The 24146-nt window shown below is 55.2% G+C and overlaps 2 protein-coding genes across 3 annotated transcripts; both read right to left on the minus strand.

The window, feature by feature from the left end:
* Positions 1-354: 354 nt before the first annotated feature.
* PIGO (phosphatidylinositol glycan anchor biosynthesis class O) lies at positions 355-15999 on the minus strand. Of its 2 annotated transcripts, XM_027722234.2 has the most exons (10): positions 15507-15999; positions 13430-13573; positions 12212-12335; positions 11082-11241; positions 10502-10675; positions 7103-8675; positions 6405-6608; positions 5937-6139; positions 5149-5219; positions 355-4556 (listed from the first exon to the last, which is right to left on the minus strand). In XM_027722234.2, the coding sequence occupies exons 1-10, from the start codon at positions 15997-15999 to the stop codon at positions 4436-4438; spliced, it is 3267 nt and encodes a 1088-aa protein (XP_027578035.2). In that variant the 3' UTR covers positions 355-4435. The 2 variants fall into 2 exon arrangements, with proteins under 2 accessions (XP_027578035.2, XP_027578039.2); XM_027722238.2 differs by lacking the exons at positions 355-4556; positions 5149-5219 and having other exon boundaries at positions 6003-6143.
* A 1215-nt stretch (positions 16000-17214) lies between these two features.
* Positions 17215-24100, minus strand: STOML2 (stomatin like 2). Its single transcript, XM_027722272.2, has 10 exons — positions 24019-24100; positions 22144-22296; positions 21750-21849; positions 20704-20762; positions 20364-20465; positions 19608-19742; positions 18940-19084; positions 18533-18612; positions 18184-18312; positions 17215-17493 (listed from the first exon to the last, which is right to left on the minus strand). The coding sequence occupies exons 1-10, from the start codon at positions 24067-24069 to the stop codon at positions 17362-17364; spliced, it is 1086 nt and encodes a 361-aa protein (XP_027578073.1). The 5' UTR covers positions 24070-24100; the 3' UTR covers positions 17215-17361.
* Between the last annotated feature and the right edge of the window lie 46 nt (positions 24101-24146).

Consider the following 24146-nt stretch of genomic DNA (forward strand, 5'->3'; position numbering starts at 1 on the left):
AAGAACCTCTTCCTGACACCCAACCTAAACCTCCCCTTTAGCAAACCCTTAGGAAAAGGCTGATTCTTGGGGAATCTTAGGGGGTTGGACTCCATGATTCTTGTGGGTCCCTTCCAACCTCCGGATATTCCGTGATTCCGTAATGTCCAACCAAAAGCTCCCGTGGCACAGCTTCAGAGTCAGCTTCGGACGGTTCCTGTCACTGGTCGTCAGAGAGATCAACGCCTTCCCCTCCACTCCCCCTCGTGAGGAAGCTGTAGACTGCGTTAAGGGCACTGCGAAGGAGACCTGGGACGGGTTCCGGAGGGTCCTGCACCGGGAAGAGGGATGAAAGAAGGAGACGACACCGCCCGCCTTGGCTCTCACGGTTTTATTTGCAGACATCATCAGTTTCACAGCCGCCCGGAGCCCCGTGCCACCCTCGGACAGCAAATCTCCACGCACACCTCCCCCACTCCCCACTTAATTAATTAATTAAATCATTAATTAACGGAGTGACCCTCCCTGGGTGCCCCCCGCGGTCGGTGGTGCCGCACCCAGCACTGCTGGATGTGGGACACCCATCACAAGGGCTGCAGTTGCCGAGCGAAGGAGCGCTGCCCACTTGCCTGTTTTGGAGGGGTTTTTGGAAGAAAAAAGGCTCTGCCTCCCAGCAGAGACTCAAGCATCGCTTCCACCTTCCAGGTGTAGCTGCTGGATGTGAATGAAAGCGTTGACAGCCAGATGTGTAGATACCCAGGAAAGTGTAGCACCACGCTGCATGCAGAGCTTCCAGGATGCTTTCCACAACTGGGTCCATCCCCTTTTATGTTTTTCCCCAAATGAGGGACTGAGGCACACAGAGGTTAATAAAAAATAAAACAATCTTGCTCCAAGCCATGTTGCATGTCGAGTCAGGGTTCAGAGGAGAGAACAGCATCCCCCAGCCCTGTTCCCCACACACTGGCACTGCTGCTTCCCGAGGGGAAAGGGGAACATGCACACTGAGACTGGGACTGTGCCTTGGCATAAAAAAGCAGCCTGAAGTGTTGAGGGAAGAACAGACATGGGACAGAGGAACGGGTGTGGGAATAGAGCCCTGGCCTCCCCAAAGCAGTGCCATCCCTTGGGACCATGTCAGCACCACAGATCAGAGCAGTGGGATGCTCCCAACACCCCCAACTCTTCACAGTGGTAGTGGCTTTCGGTCACCGTTTTCCAAGCAGCACAAAAAAGACACAGTTCAATCCCTGACCTGTGCCAGGACCATGGGACACACTGTCCACCATGGGCCTGAGCCAGGGAAGTTTCCCAACGGAGCTCTCCCCTGCCAAGAAACACATGCACAACGCATGCAAAGCCCAAAGTGCAGCAGGATTGTGGAGTGCAGGATGGAAACTACTCCGCTGAGCACTCTGTCCCCTGTCATGCTCAGCCAAGGGACATAGGGACTAGAAACAAACCACTTGGAATAACTCCTCCAGGAGAGATGAGCAGGCTCCTATGACAGGAGCAGGTTCCTTTGAAAGGATGTGGGGTAGAGCCTACTCTCCAGCATGCCAGGTTTCCCAAAGAGCCCTGGTTTGGACCAGCAGGCAGCTTCCTCTTGTGGTTTTAAATCAGCCCTGTCTGCTCGAGCATCAGCAGCATGCTCTGCTTCCAAGGTCGCCAAGCCCTGGACCTGCATTAACTCTGTAATCCCCAGCAGGCTCAGGAGAATGGCAGACCATCAATCAGCTCGAGGGCAGCTGGGGAAGGCTGACAAAGACTAAGAGAGTCAATGAAGGGAAGCAAGAGCATCTCCAGCCCTTGGAAAACTTGTCTTCGTGAACCTGAAATCTTTGGTGTAGCAGCCAGTCTGTCGTGGCCAAGCAGCCAGCACTCCGTGGCATCTCTGCAGTAACAGGAATGCACCTGCAGCTCTGTTACTGCAAGTTTTGCTTAGTCTCTGTTTAAGATAAGTGTGTGTGCTTCAGTGACACTACAGCGCTGCTGTTCCCTCTGCTCTCCCAGGTGTCCTGGGAACATGAGCCCACAGCCACATGGAGGGGTGAGAGAGGATGCCCAAGCACCCTGTGAGTATTCCAACCATGAACAATGGGCATGGAAAGGCTCAGCTGCCTTGGAGTGGCCGGTGAAAGAGGAACTAGTCCCAGAGATGGGAGCCCCAGGGGCCTGGGTGGCAGCGGCAGGGACATCAGGGGCCAGTTCTACACTATCAGTGACCATAAGGATTCCTGCCAGCACAAATACACTCAGGGCAGCAAGCTCCTGACCAGGTTACAAGGTCACGAGACGACCTATTTGGGCTCCAGCCTTGGGGTTTAGCAACATGTTATCCAGACTAACTTCACATTAAATGAACACTGGGTAGCTGCTACCTCCACCCCCTTCCTCCTCTGCATATGGATGTACCCCTCGCCCCTCAGCAGAGAGAACATATGGCCAAGGAGTCACAGTTTACAGCAAATAACCTACTTCTGAGGGTGGGATTGCCTAAACCCATCTAACTGTGGGCTGATGTGTTTCTGCAGCTTCCAGCTTCCCCCACTATGCTGCTACCCCTTGCCTGTTCCTAGTATCAGTGTCATGCATCCAGGCAGTGAGGCAGCCCAGGGAGCGATGCCAGCTACAGACCAGTCCCTGGCTCAGTCAGGTGAAATTGAGCAGGACAGGCTCGCAGAGCAGGGCAAAGGAGAGGCTGACACAGGAGAGCACAGCCAGCAGCTCAGGAGCAGGTCAGGCAATGGAAACCCAAAATTAGAGCTGTTTAAGCCTTGCCGGAACTGCACCCTAACAACTGAGCAGGCATTTTGCAGGGGTAAAATACAAAACTCAACCTGCCCTAAAGAGCCATTTTCCACAGCAACTGGATACTTGGGAAAAACGGCAAGAACTCAAATGATGAGAGAGGTGACAAGACATTTTCCCTGGGACTCTCCAGGGCAGAGGAGAGGAAGAGCCTGGAGTTACACTAACAGTCTGCAGTAAGGAATTCAAACAGGGGCAGTCATGGTGCATGAGTTAAAAATTAATGGGATCAGACAAACATCAATACAAAAATCCCAGGCAAGCAGTCCTCAGCTCTTTCCAGAGGGAAAAGAGACAAAAGGTTTCATAGCACCAAGTAATGCCACACAGTGGTTCAGGGCAGTAAGGAATCCCACTCCAATGAAAACTGCAGGAGGAACTTGGCTGGGATGTGGCCACACGCCATGGTCACTGTCCTCTACCTGTGCCCATAAAGAAAGAAACACCATGCAGCCAAGGGCAGTTTGGGGTAGCTCACTTGTGGTATGAAGTCCCACAGAGAATGCCAAGGCCAAGAGGGAGAGAAGTACCAAACACAAGATGATGGATGCAACTGGCTGCAGTGCCTAGAGTCCATAAGCCCAAGCACATACACAGACACCAGTGAATTAAACCACCTCCTTCAAGAACTGGTGCCTGCTCAGGGCTTTCAAGCAGCTGTTCCCAGGCACTTGAGCTCACACCAAGGCCACTCCTGCAGTTGGGACAGCTACTCTGGGCTCCTCTTTCCTCCTGGCCAGGCCCAATATGGGGGTGAGCCCATATTCTGTCACTACATCCTCTCTATCTTAACCATTCACAATTAACAGCCAGCATTCAGCAGCACACACTTAGGAAGAGATGAGGAGCCTTTGCTGCTACCACCCAGCCCACAGGAACCCTGACAGGCTGAGAACACAAGTGGAGAGCTTCTTGGTCATGGACACAGTTCTCCCTGCTACCACTGCCCCAAGCTAAGCCCTCTTCAGGCTGTAGAAGATAGCCCAGAGTGCTCTCCACTGCCCTTCATAGGGCTGTGGAGCACCAGGAAAACAGGAGTGAGTGTAGGGCAGGAAAGGCCTCACTACAGAGCAACTGACTGACTTTACAGAGGAGCAGCTGCCACCGAGGCCCTGGGAGCCATCTGCACATGTAATCACTTACACTTTGATTCCAGTGTGAAAACTGAACACGTGGCTGTGGGACATTCCCTCTCCTTCCCACCTTCTCTTCCCTCCTCAGCAGGCCCCATCCTATGAGTCTTTGCACAGGCAACGTGACATCCTGTTGGCCACTGAAGCCTTCCAGCTGTACAGTGGAGACAGTTGTCAGGAAAGCAGCAGCAAGATCCCCATTGGTGTTTCTCCAGAGGAGCGCTCCAGGACTCTTTGTGTCTTGGGCTCCTGCAGCAGAGTCCTCCTGCTGCCAGCAAAGGCCCAGCAAGAGCTCTGACCTCCCCTGCTGAGAAACACCCCCGCCATGAGCGAGGAACAGTTGACTCCGGTCCTTTTCTACAGCGCAGAGGCAGGGAGCAGGGGATAATCCCCGACTGCTGCCGGCAGGCACTCGTTGCTGGCGGCTCATGTATCCCTGCCAGCCCGAGGGAGGCAAGGGGACAACCACAGCCTGGGCCGACGAGCAGGTCAGGATCCCCCTGTCTCCGGCGCTACCTGAGCCGGAGCTGGCTGAACCAGGTGCTGACGGCGCAGTCCACACGCATCACTAGGGAGATCCCCAGCAAGAGGCAGATGCTGCTCACCACGAAGCCCAGCGACTCGAAGAGGAACCTGCAGGCACAACAGAGGCAGTTAAGGAGGTCACAGCCAGCATGTCAACGAAGTCAGGCTGCTCCCATCGCTCCAGCAGACTGATTTTCCTGACAATGAGAGGCTGGTAGCACCCCACAACCTAAACCCTGAATTATATTTGCTGCCCAGCAGTTGCTGCCTGCAACCTGGAAGGCAGGCATGCCACTGGTTTAGAGGCCACTCAGGACCTGACTCAGGTGGGATTTTGAATCCCTCAGAGGCTGAGGCCACATCCCACACCTACTATTCCAATGGTTTGCTAGTTCAGCACTTCTGGATTTACCACTTCTAGTCTGGTCCCTACCTTTGGCTCTCTGAGCTGAATATTCTTAGCTTCCAGGTGGGCTCTGTGTGTTCTTGGAATTAAGATGAGGAGAAATTTCTAGGCTCTACCTTAAGTCCAGCTTCTGAACTTCAAGCAGGAATTACTTAAGGACATTCCTACAACCTCTACTAGGTAAGAAGTCAGAATATCAATCACAGGGTCTCTTCCAACCTTCCTGTCTAGGAACTCCAGTTCATGTCACAGATATGAGCCTTACCCATCATCAGAGCAACTCCTGGGACTTACTTGGGGGCAAAGACCTTCCAGACCATGAGGTGCCTCCTGAGGATCATAGCTGCACAAACACAGGCCAGAAGCTGTGAGGAAGATCAGGACAAACAAGTTACAAGTAACTCTGGAAAGATCTCCTGGGGCACTAGGCTCACATCCGAAGGTGGTACTAAACTGCACACACCTGAGAGGCTGGTGCAGTGTACACCAGTTGCAAGCATCCCAAACAGGACTCCCTTCTATGTCCTCAAATCAAGAAACATGAGCAGCCTGGGGTACAGGCAGGCCCTCGTGGGGCCAGGCTGGGGCAGCACAGAGGAGGACTCACACCGTGCCTAACTTGACCTGCTGTTTCACTAAGAGGCGCACTCCTGCTCTCCTGCTGCAGGGCCTGTCCCCTCCCTTGCACTGCCTCTGGTCTGACCACATAAAAAAATGATCTAAAAGGATAAACCCCAGAAAGCTATTTGCTCCTTTCACAGGATTAATTTTCTGGTGTTTAGCTCCCAGTATCACCACAGCACATATGAAAACCAGAGCTGGAGTGAGATAGGGATGGTCGGAAAGAGGGGGAGCAGGATTACAGCCCTGCAGTTCCTGAACAACCGTTCCCACTCTGGACAGATGGGTATGAAAAGCAGCCTAATCCATACAGCGGCTTCCATCTGCAACCAGATGTATCACCCCTGCACTTGTCTGTGTCCTGGCTGACCCCTTTCTCTCATCAGTGACCCACAGTTCTCACAGCACACCAATTGCCTCCTAGACAGCCTCTCCCACAGCCACCCTGCCTCTGTCCTTACCTGTGTCCCAAGCACAAAGAGGTACTTCAGCCCCAGCTGCAACAGTGCAACAGAGAACTTCTCTGGAGATTCCCGCAGCCTCATCTCCATCATGTGCTCCTCCACCTCCTGCAGCTCCTCACGTGACTCCTTCTTGGGCTTCTTCCTCTGTGAGTTGGGCATCTCACACACAAAGGGCCAGAGCAGGAGCAGGGGGCAGCCAACTACCTCAAGGACAAAGGCACATGAAGTTACTGGAGCCCAGGAGGTGAGGAGCAGTCTAGGCTCTGCCATCATGCCCTGGATATGAAGTAAGCAGATATCCAGGCCAAGCTGCAGGCCACAGGCAGAAGGGGACAGTGAGGATGCTGCTGTTCAGCTGGTGCCCGAGCCTGCACTGCCTCGTGCTCAGCTTGCAGACCCCCAGGCAAGGCACAGCAATGAGCTGTGTCTGCTCAGGCACCACAGCCCAGGGGGAAACTGATTTACCTGCAAAGAGGATATGGGAGGCAAAGGTGTTGGCGCCCACCAGGACAGCAGGCAGGAGGTTCGTGCTGTGGTCAAGGTGGAAGCCGACAAAGGCTGCATTCCAGTGGATGGCTGGGAAGATGGGCTGGTGGCCTGTGGAATAGAAGAACTGGGAAGCAGCAAGAAGCCAGGAGATGACTGCATACCAGGGCACAGAAAAAGGCTCTGAGGGATAAAAAGATAAAAAAAGAGGCAGGGGGTGTGGATATCAGCATCAAGGAACAAGAGAGATCCATGGTCAAAAAAAGCCTAGCGACCTTTCTTCCAGGTTCCCTTTCCATGCTGGCTCTTTTGAGAGACAGGAACCAGCCCAGCTCCCACCACAGATGCAGCAACGGGTAACCATTCCCTCTGCTGCCCACCCTGCTACTGGGCTCTGTCAGTAACAGCGAATTTGGTGACTGCTCACACCCTGGGCAGAAGAAATGGGTGTAGAACTCCTTTCCCTGACTCCCCTTACATTCGTGTCCCTGCTGCATGCATCTTTCTTCTACTAGAGGATTTAAATAGCTTTAAAAAAGCTAGGTGTATCCCCTGAGGATCAGGGCACCACCATTCCCCAAGAGCAGAGACTGGGCCCTTCCTCATTGCCCAACGGAATTAAGGCAAGGTGAGGACCAGGTCACACATCACATCCAGAAGTTGCTCTACTCACTCACCAGCATCTCCAGCAAGGCCTCTGGCACACGTGTGGATGTGCAGCAGCACAAAGGCCTCCAGGAAGAGGAGCAGGAAGGCAAAGCTCAGGCGCTCGCTGTGCAGGAGCATCAGGAGGAAGCCCAGGAGGGTGAGGGCTATGACCAGGGCTGCCGAGTACACACTGCCCAGCCCATACGCTGCGACCGTGGCCCTGCAGCTGCCTCGCTCCAGCCGGCTCTTCTGGGACTCCTGCATCCTCTTGTAGATCTGAGGGATGACGTGGAGGAAGTCGACTTCGGAGCTGGGAACCCCCAGGTAGGGAGTGACAATGGATCCTGCTGACTCCCGTGTGTCCTTTGCAAACACTGTCATGGGATTGCACAGCAGGAGCAGCAGTCCCACAGACGCCAGTCCATAGACAGCCCATGGAAAGGCAACAACTGCCACCTGCACCAGCTCCTGCAGCTTGCCCAGGGAGTCGTCAGTGCTGGAGGCCACAGCCCAGTAGCAGGCAATGCAGAGCACCACCAGCGGGAAGCCCCAGCGCACAAAGAGCACGAGGGGGTCCGAGCTGTTCAGGTTGCCGTAGTGCCGCAGCCAGCTCCGCACTGCATACACTAGCCCGGCCAGCAAGGCCACGCACAGGAGGTAGAAGAGGTTCTTGGCCCGTGTGTTTCTCAGGCTGGCAAGGGGGGAGAGGAAAAGAGAGGGCCGGCACTGAGGAATTTCTTCACGGCACTGATGGAAGAAACCGGAGAGGCGCACGCAGACCAGGAGCACGGCCACGAGGCACAGCAAGTACCAGATATCCTTCCGGTAAGAGGAAAAGCCAAGGAGCTGCTGCTTGGGGCTTTCTGGCACAGTCAGGTGACCGTCCCAGTGGAGCTTCCCTACCAGCAACATGACCAGTGAGGCCAGCAGGAACGGGGCCACCCGCGCCTCAGCCACGACAAAGCTGTCGGAGAACATGGCTCCACAGCGGAAGAACAGGATGCCCATGGGAAAGGCCAGCCCCAGCCATGCTCGCAGCCTCTGCCTCAGGCCACTGCTGGCCAAGGGTGGCTGACTGCCCACCAAACGGGCCCTCTTGGGATGCTGGACCCACCAGTGCCAGAAAAATCCTATCTGAGAGGCAGCGGCTGCCCATGACGACACCAGGAGAAGGTCCAGCCCCTCCTGGGTGAAAATGTGGGCCAGCCCAAGCAGAGCAGCCCCCATGAGGCCCCAGAGCAGTGGGTACAGCAGGCAGCTGCGATAGAAGGAGTTTGAGGATGTGGCCAACTCTGAGGCAATGTAGCAGAGCAAGCAGGAAGCCGCAACAAGGATGCAGCCCCCCACCATACGCAGGGGATGGAAGCGGGCCCAGGACTGGGTGCACACAGCCCGTGCCTCTCGCAAGTAGAGCTGGAAGCGACCAATGAGGCTTCCCAGCCTGGACTCCAGCTCTGGAGGCACCAGCGTTGTTCCCTGCACCTCGGCCAAGAGCTGAGTGTGCTCCTCCACGGTGCTGGAGAAAAGCTCCTGCAGGTGCTGGAGCTGCTCTGCCGGTAGGTCCTGAGCCACCAGCGAGTAGGAGTGCAGGAAGCGATCCACCTACAGAAAAGGGGACACAGGATCAGACAGCAGCACTGGGACCACTGGGAACAGGATTCACTGCCTCACACAGCCCCTTCAGAATGGAAACAGCCCCAGTGTACCAACCCCTGCCAGGGCAGACCCTTCCCCAGCCACATCATCCTGAGCTGGTCACACAAATTCAGGATGTCACCGGCAGGAAACAGGAAACGCAACCCCTCTGCCAAAGTGACATCCCTCTCAAGTGACGCATCCATCTTGACAGCCACACTTGATTCCACTTAGGTCTTCACCTGCAGCTGCACCTCTGCTAATGTTGGGCATCACTAAGGGCTTTTATACAGTCTTTGGCAGCAATAAGACAAACGTGCTCCAGAAGCTCAGATCATTACTGGCTCTTAATCTGCACCCGATGTCGACTTTTGCAGTTTTGTCTGAGGACAAACATCAAATTAAAAAGCCTTTAGTGGATCAGACCTAACCGCTTCCCCTTCATCAATAGAGGCACATTAACCAACTGCACCACAGGCTTCTCGCTTCCTACTTCAAGAGTCATAAAAGAAGTCTTACAGGGGGATTAGCAGGGCAGGGCACCTGCACATACATCCAGCTGCTCAGCAGTGTAGATCTGCTCAAGTCCTGAAATGCACCTGTAACTCCACACACCTTCCAGTCACCTCAGAGCACAGGTAGAATCAGTCTGCCCTCCCGTGAATGGCAGACATGTGCACCGGCTCTCTCACAGGCCAGCACAACCCCGCCCCCGTGCCATGACTCCTTCAACACCGACATAACTGAGCCAGAAACCTCCTCAGACAAATGAGTGCAAATATTTAAACAGGCAGGACTGGATAATGCTGATTCCTAACAGATGATGATTGATATCCTCAGTGACTAATGGACATGAACGTACAGTATCATCTTTAAATGACAAGGCACTCTGCTGGTCTACAAATACAGAGCTGAGAGGCTGAACGTTTCCATCTTCCCATCAGCAATTGTATTCTCTCCAGCTCCTCACTGGCTTGTACCAGTGGTATACAGCTAGCACTCTGAGGAACTGGCTGGGTGCTGGAGGAGTTATTCCTGTGCTCCCAGCAATCCAGGGTCCCTCAAAGGCAGACTGGCCCTTAGCTGAGACAAATGCCTTGCAATGCCTAAGGCAAATCTGGCTCTGTAGCATGACCAGAGCCACAAGAGGCAGCCCTCACATCCTCCCTAGAGGCTCTGACTTGGCCTGCTCCATTTCCTGGGCTTCTTTTATTTTTCCCTTTACTCTCATTCAAATTTTGTCATTCAGATCTTGGGGTTCTGTGTTTTGTTGCACTTGGTGTAAACTGCTCCTTCTGTAACCCACTTTACTGTCACCTGTTACATAGTATTTATTTAGTCCTTCATTACTGTTCTCCTTCTGTCACTGATCTAGAATAGCTTTTTAGTTAACACTGTTTCTCCTTCAAAACTGAAGCAGCATCAAAACCTCAATTTTACTCTTGAATCTCCATTCACAAGACTTGCCCCCGGTCATCTTCAGCCTTGAGGAACCAGTGTCTCCCATTACCAAATCCACCTGACAATTTGGGGCCAACCCTCATCCTGAAAATACTTCCCAGGCAGTATTTTCCACACCACAGCACTAAACACATATCTTTCATTTTAATTTGGGGAAAGTGGTGCTGTCTTTTAATGGAGCAAACACTGCAAGGAGGTAACACCTCAAAATCAGTGCCCTTTGAAGGTAACAGCATGTCACTACCCCATCTCCACAAAACAGAAGAGGTTTGTGCTTAAAAAGCCGTTCCTTCTCCCCTCTAGTTCAATGGGGGGCCTGCCATAGGCCGTACCTGCTTGGCGTTGATGTGATAGACCGAGAGCTGCTGCAAGGCTGCAGACACAGTGTCACCGTCCCCGGAGAACAGCTCAGCCATCACCTCCCCAATGTTGCTGTAGGGGATGGGCACACCCAGCAGCAGGGCCACAGTGGGCACCAGGTTCACCTGGGGAATGGTCTCAGGCTCCTGGAGAGACAGCGGAGGAATTGTAAATTCAGAAAGAACATGGCAATGCATCTTTTCACTCGTGTCAGAGGATGATGGGAAAGACATTCCTGTTCAAAGGTGAATCCAGGCAAAGGCACAGCTCTGCCCTCTCCAAGGGCCCTGTGGAGTGACGGATACCTGCTGGGAGCTGCAGGTCAATGGGTACAGCCCTACACAAGCACCTCTCACAGCTGCAGGGGCCTGAACATGGGTCCCAAACGCTTCAGTCCCCTGGATCCTGTGTCAGCCCTTCCACTGTTCTCTCAAGATAAGGTGAGAGACTCCCTCATCCCTCTCAATCTAAATGATCCCAATCAAACTGTCACTCTCTGTAAACCCAGCATGCAGTTTTCACCCCAGATACCAAGGGTCAGCTTCTTCTCACCTCTGGAGGGCCACTGCCAAACAGGGGTGTCCTACTGTACACAAACAGTGCTGCGTTCACTTCCTTCTCACTGTCGCCACCGTGGTCTCCAGTCTCTGTCATGCCATGGTCCCCAGCCACCAGAAGAAGGGTGTCATTCCCCAGGTGATCCACCAAGGACCTGTCACCAGGATAAGGAAGGTCAAGTCCTCCCTGGGCAGGAGCCCAGCCAGCCTAGGTGGGAGAGAACATGTCCCCACCAAGCCTGTCTGTAGCACAGAGGTGAAGCCCACAAAAGGGTATGAGCAAAACTAAGTGCTGACACAAAGCTGTAACAACTGAGCCAGGGACCATGCTGCTTTAAATGGGTGCTCTAAAGCCAAACTGAAAATTCAGAGCCCTGAGACAGAGTGGACAAATCTTTCTTAGATGCCCAGCAAACAGTGCCTCCGCAGATCTTGACAAAACGCAATTCAGAGGAAAGGTTCCCAACAGGAACAAAATTTTACACTGCTTCTGTTTGGGTCACATATCATGTTATGTGAGCCATCTCCTACTTTAAAGGACAAAAGAGGGGATTAGTCCCTGAAGGATGCAGTAGGTGGTAGATATACACTGTGCTCTCAGGTACAGCAGAGTAAGTCACCAACTCCTTGTAGCAGCAAAACTTAAAGCAGTCCTAAGAATGAAAAGCTGCAGCATTTTGGGCTGAGACACGTCTGCATGGCTGAGATTTCTGGATCCCATTCTGCCCTCTGACACAAAGGTGCAACTTATGGGCCTGTATGATAAATGCAGCAACCCCCAGCCAGGGTCCTCCACGTGCTTCTCAAACATTGCTAAACCTCATGTTTGCTCAAGTAGCCTTAATCTCCATGTTAAGGATGGAAAGACTGAGGCTCAGCTGTACTCCAGCTGCACTGTCACCTGATGGTTTGGTAGAGAACCAAGGCTCCGACAGGCAGCCTTACCTCTGAAACCAAACCCCTCATCAACATGCACCTACTCAAAGAGAGACTGCCCATATCTGGCCTTCCAGCTGCTACTGGCCAAAGCTGTTTTTCATGTTAACAGGGTCAGTAAGCATCCTCTGTTGCCCTCTGCATCTCACTGGGAAGACTCAGGCAACCCCTCCCTACTGCATTAATCACCTGAGCATCTCATTCATCTGGGTGAGCTTCTTGGCCATCTCGGGGTGGTCGGGTCCGTGTTTGTGCCCACAGTGGTCCACTCCAAGGAAGTGAGCGATTAGCATGTCCCATTCTCCGCTGTCCACTGTGGAACAAAAGCAGCCTTATCACACACCAGCCTGGGATTCCACACCTGGATCCTCCTGCCAGAGCTCCCTCTGGACACTGCTGTTTCTTCCCCTCCTGCCACTGTCACTGCCACCTCTCAAGCAGATTGGTGCAGGTTTTAACTGAGGCACACTCTTGTCTGCAAGTGCCTGGGTGTAATGGCACAGGGACATCAAAGCCAGTATCCCTGGTTTTTCCTCACCACCCCTCAGGACAGGAACGGCCCAGTGTCACCAAAGCAGTCTTGAAACACCCTTAACTCAAGCTGCCACAAACTGAGCTAAACCAGTGGGATCCTCCAGAGAAGAAAACCCAAAACTCCCATTTTCCCCAGAGATACTTCAGGTTGGACCCATGAATGTGCCCCTCTGCATCCCACCTGGCACATCAACACTGTCCCTAGCTAGAAAGTTTCCCCAGCCTCTCCCCTCTGCTTCAGGGCGTTGACGCATCGAAACCAACACATTTGGAGTTAAACGATGAGGAGCAGCTCTCCCACAAGGCACAAGGACTTCCCTGTGAAAGGCCACTGCACCCTTGATTCACTTAGAGTCAAACACAGAAAAAGGAAAGAGGATTTCCCTTGGTCCCAGGACCTCAAGGAGGTGGAAATCACCTAAAATTCACAAACGAATCTCACACTTCACCTTCTTCCCACGATCAGGAGGCACACAAGCTATGCTGAGAGCAGTGCTGTGTCCCAGCCTCCTAACTTGTCTATTTCCCAGAGCACTGTGTGCCTTCCTAGGCAGCCACAAGTCAAAATTTAGCTGCTCCTCCTGCTACATCCTGCCAGTGTGTTTCTAGGACAGATGTCGAAGTCTAACCTCATCCCAAGAAGCTGAACTCCCTCCCAAATGGTGGACAGGTATTTATAGAAACAGTCTAGGGGCTCCAAGAGCTGGCTTATCTGTGGAAGTCTAGTGAGAGCACTGTAATCCTTGGGCAGCAGTTTGTGACTGCCCAGTGCCACGACATAACACAAAAATCCTTCGGTCCTACCTCAAACTTGCAGTAGAACTCTCACATAATGTTAAGGGTTATCCAGGCCCTGGGGAAAGGGCTGCTTACCAGTTGGATAGAGATGCTGCAGGATCCCATCATCCACAGTGTGAAGATCCTTCACGTTAAAAGAAGGGAAGAAATACGAGCGGAAAAACTTCTTCGGGAAGAGTCCTTCCCATGTGTCATCACCCATGAAGACGACTCTCCTTCCTGTGAGACAGGAACCAATAAGAGACAGAGCCCACCTGAGTCAGGCTGTTACCTACAACAACACAAAGAGCCTGGGCAGACCCAGGTCAGGATCTGGAGCAATGGCCCCTCTCCAACCCACACTCAAAACTGACCTAAAATTAAAATGACCATCTGGCTGTAAATGACTTTGAATACAGGGAGTGACCAGCCCTGTCTCTAAGCCCAGGAGTGTTCCCCACACCAAATCCACCTGCACAACCTCATGATTTATTGCTGGCCTGACACATCACCCCAGCAGAAAGACTTGTGGGTCACAACATAGGTAAGTGTAGGAGGTGCAGCACAAAACAGATAAACTCTCACCTAGGGCCTGTGACCCCACTGCAAAACAGGAGGCACAAGGTGGGAGCTGAGTAGAAGCCATGAGTCCTGGGCTCTGGCTTTTAAACACAACAGTGGTGGTGTTCCAGATGTGGAAAAGAGAAGGCAAAAGCACTGATGCTTCTTCCCTCTACCCTCGCTCTGCTTGCCCTGCCTGCCACCAGCCCATTGTGCCTCCACAGTGCCTCTCCAGCTTGGGAGCAGGAACCTTTTCCTCTGAGGCTGCTGCTGTGGCACAGGGCCTACCAGTGCGTTCTGCCTCAGATGTTTGACTGTATTTGCCCACCTTGCTCACATGCAGTCCTGTTGCCTCAACCCAGGCACTGGTATTGGTGCCACTCTGAGCCCTGGGAGGAAATCTCTCTGGAGAACAACCCACTGTGTCCTGTCCCTTTCCCTCTACTCCACCAGCACACCATAACAAACCCTTTACAGCTGCACTGAGCACCCCACAGCGGCACTGAATTACACCAAAGATGCAGTTAGGTTGCTGCCTAAGAGCTGCAGGCAGCTGGCCAGGCAGGCAGGGTCACCCCCACAGCATACCTGGCACCACCCGGCACACCTGGCTCCTCCCTTCTCACACAGCATGACCGACTGCCCTTGGCTTCGTACAGCCACTCCTGGAGGTGACCTCGTGACAGTCACCATCAGAGCAGCCACCTTCACCTGCTCTCTTGTCATCTTTGAAGATGATGAAGATGAAGCCACAGTCACAGCTACTCCTCACTCCCAGCACAAGTTGGAGAAACCCCGCCTGCATGGCAGCTCTGCCTCAGAAAACTGTCACTGAGCAGGGCAAAAGAATTAGCTGGCAGAGTGGAGGTGTTGTAAGAAGTTCCCTTCCCAGTGAGAGAGGAATCAAGGTTTTGAACAAAGGTTAAACTGAGCAGGGATTTGCAAATGCCCTGTCCCAGTGGGACATTGCCCTGCCCCACACAGGGCCACAGAATTATAGAATGTTAAGGGGTTAGAATGGACCTTAAAGATCGTCTAGTCCCAAACCCCCCTGCTATGGGCAGGGGCACCTCCCACCAGACCAGGTTGCTCAAGGCCTTATTCAGCTTGGCCTTGAACACTGCCAGGGTTGGGGAATCCACAACCTCCCTGGCAAACCTGTTCTAGTGTCTCACCACACTCATAATGAAGAATTTTTTCCTATTATCTAATCTAAATTTCTCCTCTGTCGATTTGTACCCATTAGTCCTTGTCCTATCACTACAGCTCCTGATAAAGAGTCCCTCTCCAGCTTCCCTGCAGGCCTCCTACAAATACTGGAAAGTTGCTACATAGGTCTCCCTGCAGCCTTCTCTTCTCCAGGCTGAACAGTTCCAATCATAGAATCATCAAGGTTGGCAGAGACCTTCAACATCATCCTATCCAACCATCCACTTACCACTGTAACCCCTAAACCACTAAACCCAGTGCGAGATCCAGATGCCTCCTAAATACCCCTCCAGGAATGGTGACTCCACCACCTCCCTGGGCAATCTGACCACCCTAACAGTGAAAAAACAGCTGCTTCTAACGTCTGACTGTCCCCTGCCTCAGCCTAAGGTTAGGAACCCACCGTTCTGCACCAGCTGTGCCAGCAGGTTGTCCTCCTGGATGGCGTAGGAGGCAAAGTTGCTGCCCACGTCGATGAAGGTGGGCAGTGACCCGGTGGTGAGGCCCTTGATGCGCTGCATGGTGGCGGTGGGGGGGTCGGCTCGGAAGCGGTAGAGCCGGGCGTGCCGGGGCTGGGAGGTGGCCAGGTGGTGCAACACCCCTAGCTTGTTCTCGTAGGGCAGCGGGCTGGCCTTGCCGGGGTCGAAGCGGGCGAACTCGAAGCGCAGGGCGTCGATGATGACGAGCACGGCCTTGGAGAAGCGCTGGGGCGCCCAGCAGGAACCCGGCGGGAGGCTCTGCCCCTCCCAGGGCGGCGGCACAAGCGGGTCGGAGCAGGAGCTGCTGCTGGCGAGCTCGATCCGGGTGAGCAGGAAGCCGCTCATGAAGAGCCCGATGCCGGCAAAAAAGAGAAAGCAAACCCAGGCCAGGAAGAGCACCACTGGCCACCGCTGCATCCTAGAGGGGAGGACAGGCAGGCTCAGGCCACGGCGGCTCTACCCGGGCCGGGCACCACTCCCTGCCAGCACCCACCGCTGGCCCGACACCCCTCACACCCACCTCTCCCCCAGGATCCCCCGTCAGCCTTGACACAACCCTTTACCCGGTCCCACACCATGTCCTGACAACCACCCTGCGCACCTCCTGACACCCCGCCTGAGCGGGAGCCGTGTCCTGCTCCCTCCCGGCTGCCCAGCGCCTCCCCGGCACCCCCAGCCCCCCTCACACACCCCAGACTCTCCGCTGCCCCTCTCTAACACCTCCAGCTCCCCCCATGCACCCCCATCCCCCAGGGCCTAGCCCTGACACCCCCACCTCCCCTCACACAGCCCAGACCCTTCCTGACACTGCCCCTTCCCGGCACCCCCAGCTCCCCCTCCGCCGCCTCACACCCGAGCCATCCTTGTGCCCCGCGCACCCCCAGACTCCCCTCCGGCCCCTCACAGCCCCTGTCCCCCCGACCCCGCTCCACCTGCGGCCCCCGGCGCCCGCCGCCCCCGGAAGCGCCGCCCGTGGCGCCGACCGCGCTAGAGCGGCACCGAAGGGAGCTGCAGCGCCCCCTGGCGGCCAGGAGGTCCCCCCCGCGCACCTCCCTCCGGGCGAGGCACCCCGAGCGGGCCAGAGGCGGTGTTTTAATTGTTCAATTAATTAATTAAACGGCAGAGGCTTTCTCCGCCCTGCGGTGCGCGCTGTAAGGAGCCCTCTACAGAGAACGCACTCTCATGCATTGTAGGGGCAGCTTCTGCGAGACAACAGAGGAGGGGACAGTGACAGGAGCTGACATTCTCAGAGAAACTTCCCCCCCCCCCCCTGCCGTGAGAGGCATCCTTCCCATGAGCCAGGGGCCCGAAGTTCACAGTCACAGAATGGTTTGGGCTGCAAATGACCTTAAAGATCATCTTGTTCCAAAACCCCTTGCCGTGGGCACAGACACCTCCCACTAGACCACTCAAAAGCCCCATCCAGCCCGGCCTTGAACACTTCCAGGGATGGGGCACCCATGCTGGGCAACCTCTGCCAGTGCCTCACCACCCTCAAAGTAAAGAATTTCTTCCTAATTTCTAATTTTTTCCTCTTGTGGATCGCTGTGTGTCCATGGGAGCTCCTGGCAGGAGCCTCTCGAGGATGGCATCAGACGGTAGGGTCAGGCCCCCAAGCACACAGGAACGTGCTGCAGCAGCACCGGTACCATTTATTACATGATTTAAATCCAAATACAAAATAGGGACTAAGGGAAGAAGAGCATCTGACCGCAGCAGGACGGGCCTGCCAGTTGCGGAGCAGACCTCGTGACAGGGAGCGGGATCCTTCCAGCCCCGTTAGCTGGAGCTTCCCTGCTCTGCCTTCAGCATCTCCGTGGAGGCAGGTTGGGGCTCCTCATGGGCTGGGAGCGTCTCGTCCTGGCTCTTCACAGCTTGTGGCTTGGTCAGTGTGGTGTATATCCCCAGGGCCTGGAGAGACCGAGAAAGTCATGAGGAGGGGTGGAGAGGAGAGGGCCAGGCCCCAGCACGCTGCCACCTTCACTCCCTTGGGGCAAGAATCACAGAAGGGTTTACCTCGGAAGAGACCTTAAAGATTGTCTTGTTCCAACCCCTCTGGGGGTTGGGCAGAGACACCTTTCACTAGACCGGGCTGCTCAAAGCCCCATCCAACCTGGCCTTGAACACTCCCAGGGATGGGACAACCACAGTTTTCCTGGGCAACTTGTGCCAGTGCCTCATCACATTCCTAGTAAACAATTTCTTCTTCATATTTAATCTAAACCTACCCTCTTTGAGTTTGAAGCCCTTCCCCCTTGTCCTATTCCTAGATGCCCTTGTACAAGTCCCTCTCCAGCCTTACTGTAAGCCCCCTTTAGGTACTGGAAGGCTCTCTCTGGAGCCTCCTCTTCTCCAGGCTGAACAATTCCAATTCACTCAGCCTTCCCTCATAGGAGAGGTGCTCCATCCCTCTAAGCATCTTGGCAGTCTCCTCTGGACTCACTCCAACAGGTCCATGTCCTTCCTGTGCTGGGGATCTCAAAGCTGGATGCAGTGCTCCAGGTGGGTCTCACCAGAGCAGAGCAGAGGGGCAGAATCCCCTCCCTCACCTGCTGCCCACCCTGCTTTGGATCAGCCCAGGACACAAGTGACCACACTGACCTGTGCCACCATGTTGGTGACGTCGCCGGTGTTGGCGGGCAGCAGGACGGTGTTGGAGTCTTTGGCAATCTTGGAGAAGGCGTTCACATACTGCTCTGCCACAGACAGGGAGGCAGCAGCACTGCCATGCTGGGGAGAGAGGGACAAGTCACGTACCACCATGTGTGGGCACCATCCGTGCCCACATCCCCAGCCCATCCCAGTTGGGACAGCAAAGATCCTCATTCCCTGCTGCTGAAAATGCCAGCAAGTGTCCAAGAGGAAGTCAGGTGTCAGCCACCCCAGCCATGTGTCAACTCCCCCTGTGCCAGCACCAAGACAGTGGCTGCCCCAAGGAGCTGTCACTCACCTGCTGTGACAGAGCAGCTGCCAGGAGCTGAATTGCCTCCGCCTTGGCCCTGGCCTTGACCAGCATGGCATTGGCTTCCCCTGCAAGGAACCACAGCAGAACACACGTCAGAACCGCCGCAAAGCGCTTGCCAGGAGCAAATCCAGAAAATTTCAAGGAGTGAATCCAGACAAGTTCATGCATGCATAGTCTTCTCTTCCCCAACAGCAGCATTGCCACACACCTCCAGCTGCCCAAGGCTGTGGCAGGGCAGCAGCATGAGCTGGAGCTCAGCACAAAGGCCCCAGCAGGGAAGGACCAGCGTGGCTGAGGACACCTGGCCCACAGTGATGTGGTCTCTCCCCAGCAGCATCACCCCTCAGTCTAGATGGCTACAGATGCCCACATGTTCTACCCTAAGGCATTACCAGCAGCTTTGTTGATTTGTTCAGCCTTCTCAGCTTCTGACGCCAGGATCTGGGCCTGCTTCTGGCCCTCAGCCACGTTGATGGCAGATTCCCGCGTCCCCTCCGACTCCAGCACGGTCGCCCGCTTCCGTCGCTCTGCCTCCACCTGCAAACACAGGTCAGACACCGGCCTGCCATGACTGCACTGGGGTAAGGACACACTCCTGGGTTCTGCTGGGGCCAGCATGGCTCAGCAAAGCATACGAATGCAGCTACAGAACACCGCATGGTCCTGCTGAGGGCTACTTCTGCTCCTCAGGCCCCACAACCCTTCCCAGCCCCATCCACACCTAACTGGACAGCTGCTTCCCCCTCCTTCTCTTCCAGCCTGAAGATCTGGTGCTCAGCTTTTCTCAAGAGGAGACTTTCAGCTCCGGGATTTGCTTCCCTATAGAGCCCAGTAGGGATTTTACAGGGAGCTGGCAAGGATTGGGCGTACCAGGCAGGGGCCACCACTGCCAAATTTAGGACAGGAATTATTTATTCAGTCCAGTAGCTGTATGTCTGCAACCAAAGTGCCTCTCACCACAGGAAGGGCCTGTGATGCCAGCTGCGGACAGGTAACAATGATGCTGCGTGGAAGAGGAGACTTCCCTCCTGTTCCAGACCTCCCTCCCAGAGAGCCACACCTGCATCTGCATGGATTCCTTCACACGTGGGGGCACATGGATGTCCTTGATCTCGTAGCGCAGGCACCGGATGCCCCAGCAGTCTGAAGCTTGGTTGATGGCATCCACAATGCTGGCATTGAGGGACTCTCGCTCCTGGGAGGCACAAAGGAAATGACAGAGAGCAAAGAAGAGGTTCTTAGCATGAGACAGGTGTCAGGAGGGAAACAGACACCCTCCACCACGGGCCAAGATGTGCCAGAAAAAAGCCATCTCCAAAGGCATCAGGCAGGATCAGGTGTTTCCTGCAGCTCTTGAAGGGGTCACCATCTCCTAGGGAGAGCAGGGCCCGCAGCTGAAACTGCTGGGATACAAACATCCAATGTACATCTGGATACAACAGGAATGCCAACACCTTCGGTTTTTGCCCAGCAAACGCAGTACAAGGACTAGGGCGCCCCATGAACCATGCATCACTGGGTCTGAGCAATGAGTCACTGGCTCAAGAGAAACACAGGTGGACCAGCCGGGTCTGGGCACATGCCACCCATCACCCCCTTCCAAACAACCCAGAGCAGGGCAAAAAATAGCTCCTGTTAAAAAAACAATGGAAACAAGACCCATCTCCACAGATTCACCAACAGGTCAACTGAAACAGAAGCCCTCTCAGCAAAGGGCATCGGGCATTTTGCTATTAAGTGTATCAGCCTAGCCATGCAGGCTGCCCCACGGTTTCCAGAGACGCTGGGAGCTACATGATCCACCTCCCCAGCTCACCCGGAAGACTCTGTCGAGGGAGAGTTTGCCAAGTTCAGATCTCATGGTGGTCTGGGCCAGCTGGGTCACTGCATACTCAGGATCTTCCACCCCATAGCTGGCCTGGAGAGCAGAAGCACAAAACAGAGTGGATAGGGGTGCCAAGAGGGACCCTGAACGAGGCAGGAGAGACAAACACGGTGCCAAGACAAAAACACCCCTGCCAGAAACATGGAGTCCGAAGCCTTGGGAGGGGTCAAGGTGCCAAACCCATCCACCAGGCAGTACAAAGAGGCTGAAGCACACATTTTGGGGAGCAGGCAGAACCAGGAGAGAGGTATCTGAAGGGCAGGGATGGTACCTTGTAGGGGTCCATGACCCGCAGGTAGAGCACGCCGTCGATCTGCAGGGTGACATTATCTGCCAGGAGAGAACAACAGTTCCTGTTTACTGAAGCAGCAAAGAAAAAACATGGACAACCCTCTCTTCCTCAACAGAGCTGGGCAGGTTTGTCCCTTTCCTTCCTGGCATAGCAGCATGGCACAGAAGAAGGATTGGCTGAAATCGATCTCCTCATCTAAAGACTTTGTAAAAATGACCTTAATGTTCCCTAGAAAAACACTACAATGTTTTAATACAAAACAAGTCTCAGGTTTCCAGATAGAAACATTTCACACTGTAGTTCTTGTAAATAAAGATTTAAGGGGGGAAAAAAATTAAACAAAACACTGAAAGCTGGAAATGTAACCTCTGTCCATTAACATTAGATTCATTAACCTGATCCAAAATCTCTTTTACAGAGGTGTTTTAGGGTTTTTTTGTGGTTCAGTAAAAGAAGACATCTGAAAAATGTATTCCTGGTCAGGTGCATTCAACCCAGCAAGGGGCAGCTGCAGGACCTCCTGGGGTGCCCCCTGCTTACAGCAGCAGCCTTCCAGCACCTAAAGGGGACACAAGAGAGCTGAAGAGGGAGTTTTCACATGGCTATGGAGTGGAAGGACAAGGGGGAATAGCCTTAAGCTGATGGAGGGCAGTTTAGATTAGATATTAGGAAAAAATTATTTACTGTGAGGGTGGTGAGGCATCACAGAGGTTGCCCAGAGAAGCTGTGGATGCCCTATCCCTGGCAGTCTTCAAGGCCAGTTTGGACGGGGCCCTGAGCAATCTGGTCTAGTGGAAGGTGTTCCTGCCCATGGCAGGGGGGTTGGAACAAGGGGATCTTTACAACCCAAGGTCCTTTGCAACCCAAATCATCCTGTGATCCTGTGATTTTATGGCCAACTCTGGGTTCCAAGGGATGGGGCTGAATGCACGAGCCTGAGACAATTCCACTCCTCCCCACACTGTTCCTTGCTCACCCCAGATGCAGCAGAAGGGAAGGGGCAGGACATGGAAGCTGTTCCTCACCCAGTGTGACAGCTGATTGCTCTGGGACGTTAATGACGATTTCTTTGAGACTCTGCACGTAACGAATCCGATCCAGGAGAGGGATGAGGAAGTTCAAGCCCTGAGAAGAGGGCAGGATTAGATGGGTGACAGTCAAACCAGACAGAATTGTGCAAAGACCGTGCCACACACTACAGATGCTGCAGGCAGAGCAAGCACACTTCACACACAGAAGGGATTTCAGTTTCTGAGTGCTTTTAGCACCCCACCAAGGGAAATCAGTCCACAGGCAGCCAAGAGGATTTCAGTCTGGCAGAATGAGCCCACCACCCCTCGGATCCTCACGCAAAGGACGCGCTTCGCTACAGCTTTAGGAACCTGCTGAATCCAGAAGGGGAGAAAAGCTGCTCCTTACAGGCTCGAGGATTCGGTGGAACTTGCCCATCCTCTCCACCACCCAGGCCTCCTGCTGGGGCACGAAGAGCACCCCAATGTTGACGGGCAGCCCAGAGTTCCAGCGGCATGGAGCCGGGGCCAGCCGTGCCGCAACCTTCAGCTGCTGGGAGTGCTGGGGAACAGAGAAGGAACAGGACTGAGACCAGGACCACACCTGCTCCCCCATCCGGGACCGTGGCCAGGGCGCCAGGGCAGGAAGGAGCTCTGATGCCCCAAGCAAGCCCATTCTCTAAGGGGACACAGGCTGTTCCCACAAGGATGAGGCTCCGGGCCCCAGGGACAGCCTTCTCCACAGCGCAGGGAAGCTCACTCCAACGCTAGAGCTTCCTGCACATCTCCTCTCCTCTCACATTCCCCCTGGAATAGGCAGTAAAGCTCCCTGCCACCATAAGGGCAAGGAAGGTATGTGTAGGGCAAGGAAGGGGTGTGTGTGGGTCTCTTCTGCCCCACTCAACCCTATAACCTGGTGAGGCCTGTTCCCCCCAGCCCTCTCCGTCGCCTCAGTCCCAGGCCACCCCTCTTCAATAACCTGTCCCTCCCCAGCTCTGGCTGCTTCCTGGACTCCCTCTAAGTTTTCCCTGGGGATTCCCTGGGCACCCACAGCCCCTCACTCCCACAGCTCCCCTCACTCCCTCCCACACCTGGTTCCCCCAAACCTTCTTTCTAACCCCCCACACACATCCCAAACTGGCTCGCAGACCTCCACAGCCCCACACGTCCATTTCTCCCACAACATCTCAGCCCTCCCTCACCACTCCCTATGCCTGGTCATGCCCACTAAACCCCACACATGCTCTTTATCCCCATCCCTGCCCAGTTCCCCCCCCCCAGCACTTTCCCAGACCCCCCAAGCCCCCCATTGACCCCCCCAACCTCCCATATCTGTTTATCCTTTGCACCCCCCTGAAACTCCACACCCCCATCCCTGCCCAGCTCCCCCCTCCCCAGCCCCCATGCTCCCAGCACTTCCCTGGACCCCCAATACCACCCCACTGATGCCATCCCAGTCCCCCCATACCCATCTGTCCTCTACATCCCTTCCTGCACCCCCTTCCCCTATCCCTGCTAAGCATCCCATCACCACCCAAGCACTTCCCAGACCCCCAACACCCCCCACTGACCCACTCCCCTCAGTCCTCCTGTACCCACTTGTCCTTTGCACCCCCTTCCCCACACCCCCTCCCCTGTCCAGCTCTCCCCCAAACCCCCACCACCACCCACTGACACCCCAACTCCTCAGTCCCCGTACACCCATTTGCACTCTGCACCACCCTCCTCACCTCCTTACCCTATATCCCTATATCCCTGGCCAGCTCTCCAGCACGATCCGACCCCCAATACTCCCCCAGCCCTCCTCTGCACCCCTCGCCCCTCACCCCCATCCCTCCCCAGCTCCTCCGCAGATGCCCCCACGCCCCCAGCACTTCCCCGAGCCCCCAGTACCACCCCACTGAGCCTCCCTCAATATCTCCTGTCCTCTGCGATCCCCGGAACCCTCCCCTTCTCTCATCCCTGCCCAGCTACCCCCACAGACCCCCCACGCCCCCAGCACTTCACGGGACCCCCAACACCCCCCACCGACCCCCTGTCTCCTCAGCCCCCCACACCCGTCTATCCCGTGCACCCCCCTTGCCCTCGCCCCCCTACCCTCGCCCAGCTTCCCCCCTCCCAGCCCCCCCCACCCCTCAGGCCCTCAACACCCCCCTGACTCTTCAGCCCGGCGCCCCCAACCCAGACCTCCTCACACGTCCCCCCGCCCTCGGCCCCTCCAGCACCCGGGCACTCCCCACGTGGGCACCCCCGTCACCCCCCCTTCTCCCGCCACTCCCCGCACCTGCAGCAGCCCGAGGCCGGCCCGGGCCCGCAGCCCCGCCCGCGACAGCATCTCCCGCTCGGCTCCTCCCGCCCCGCTCGGCGCCGCCGCCGCTCCCGCACCCCCACCAGGCCCCCGCGCCGCGCCGC

Source organism: Pipra filicauda, unplaced genomic scaffold (assembly GCF_003945595.2).
Source record: "Pipra filicauda isolate LSUMZ 115617 unplaced genomic scaffold, ASM394559v2 scaffold343_size770392_pilon, whole genome shotgun sequence".
NCBI classification, from domain to species: domain Eukaryota; kingdom Metazoa; phylum Chordata; class Aves; order Passeriformes; family Pipridae; genus Pipra; species Pipra filicauda.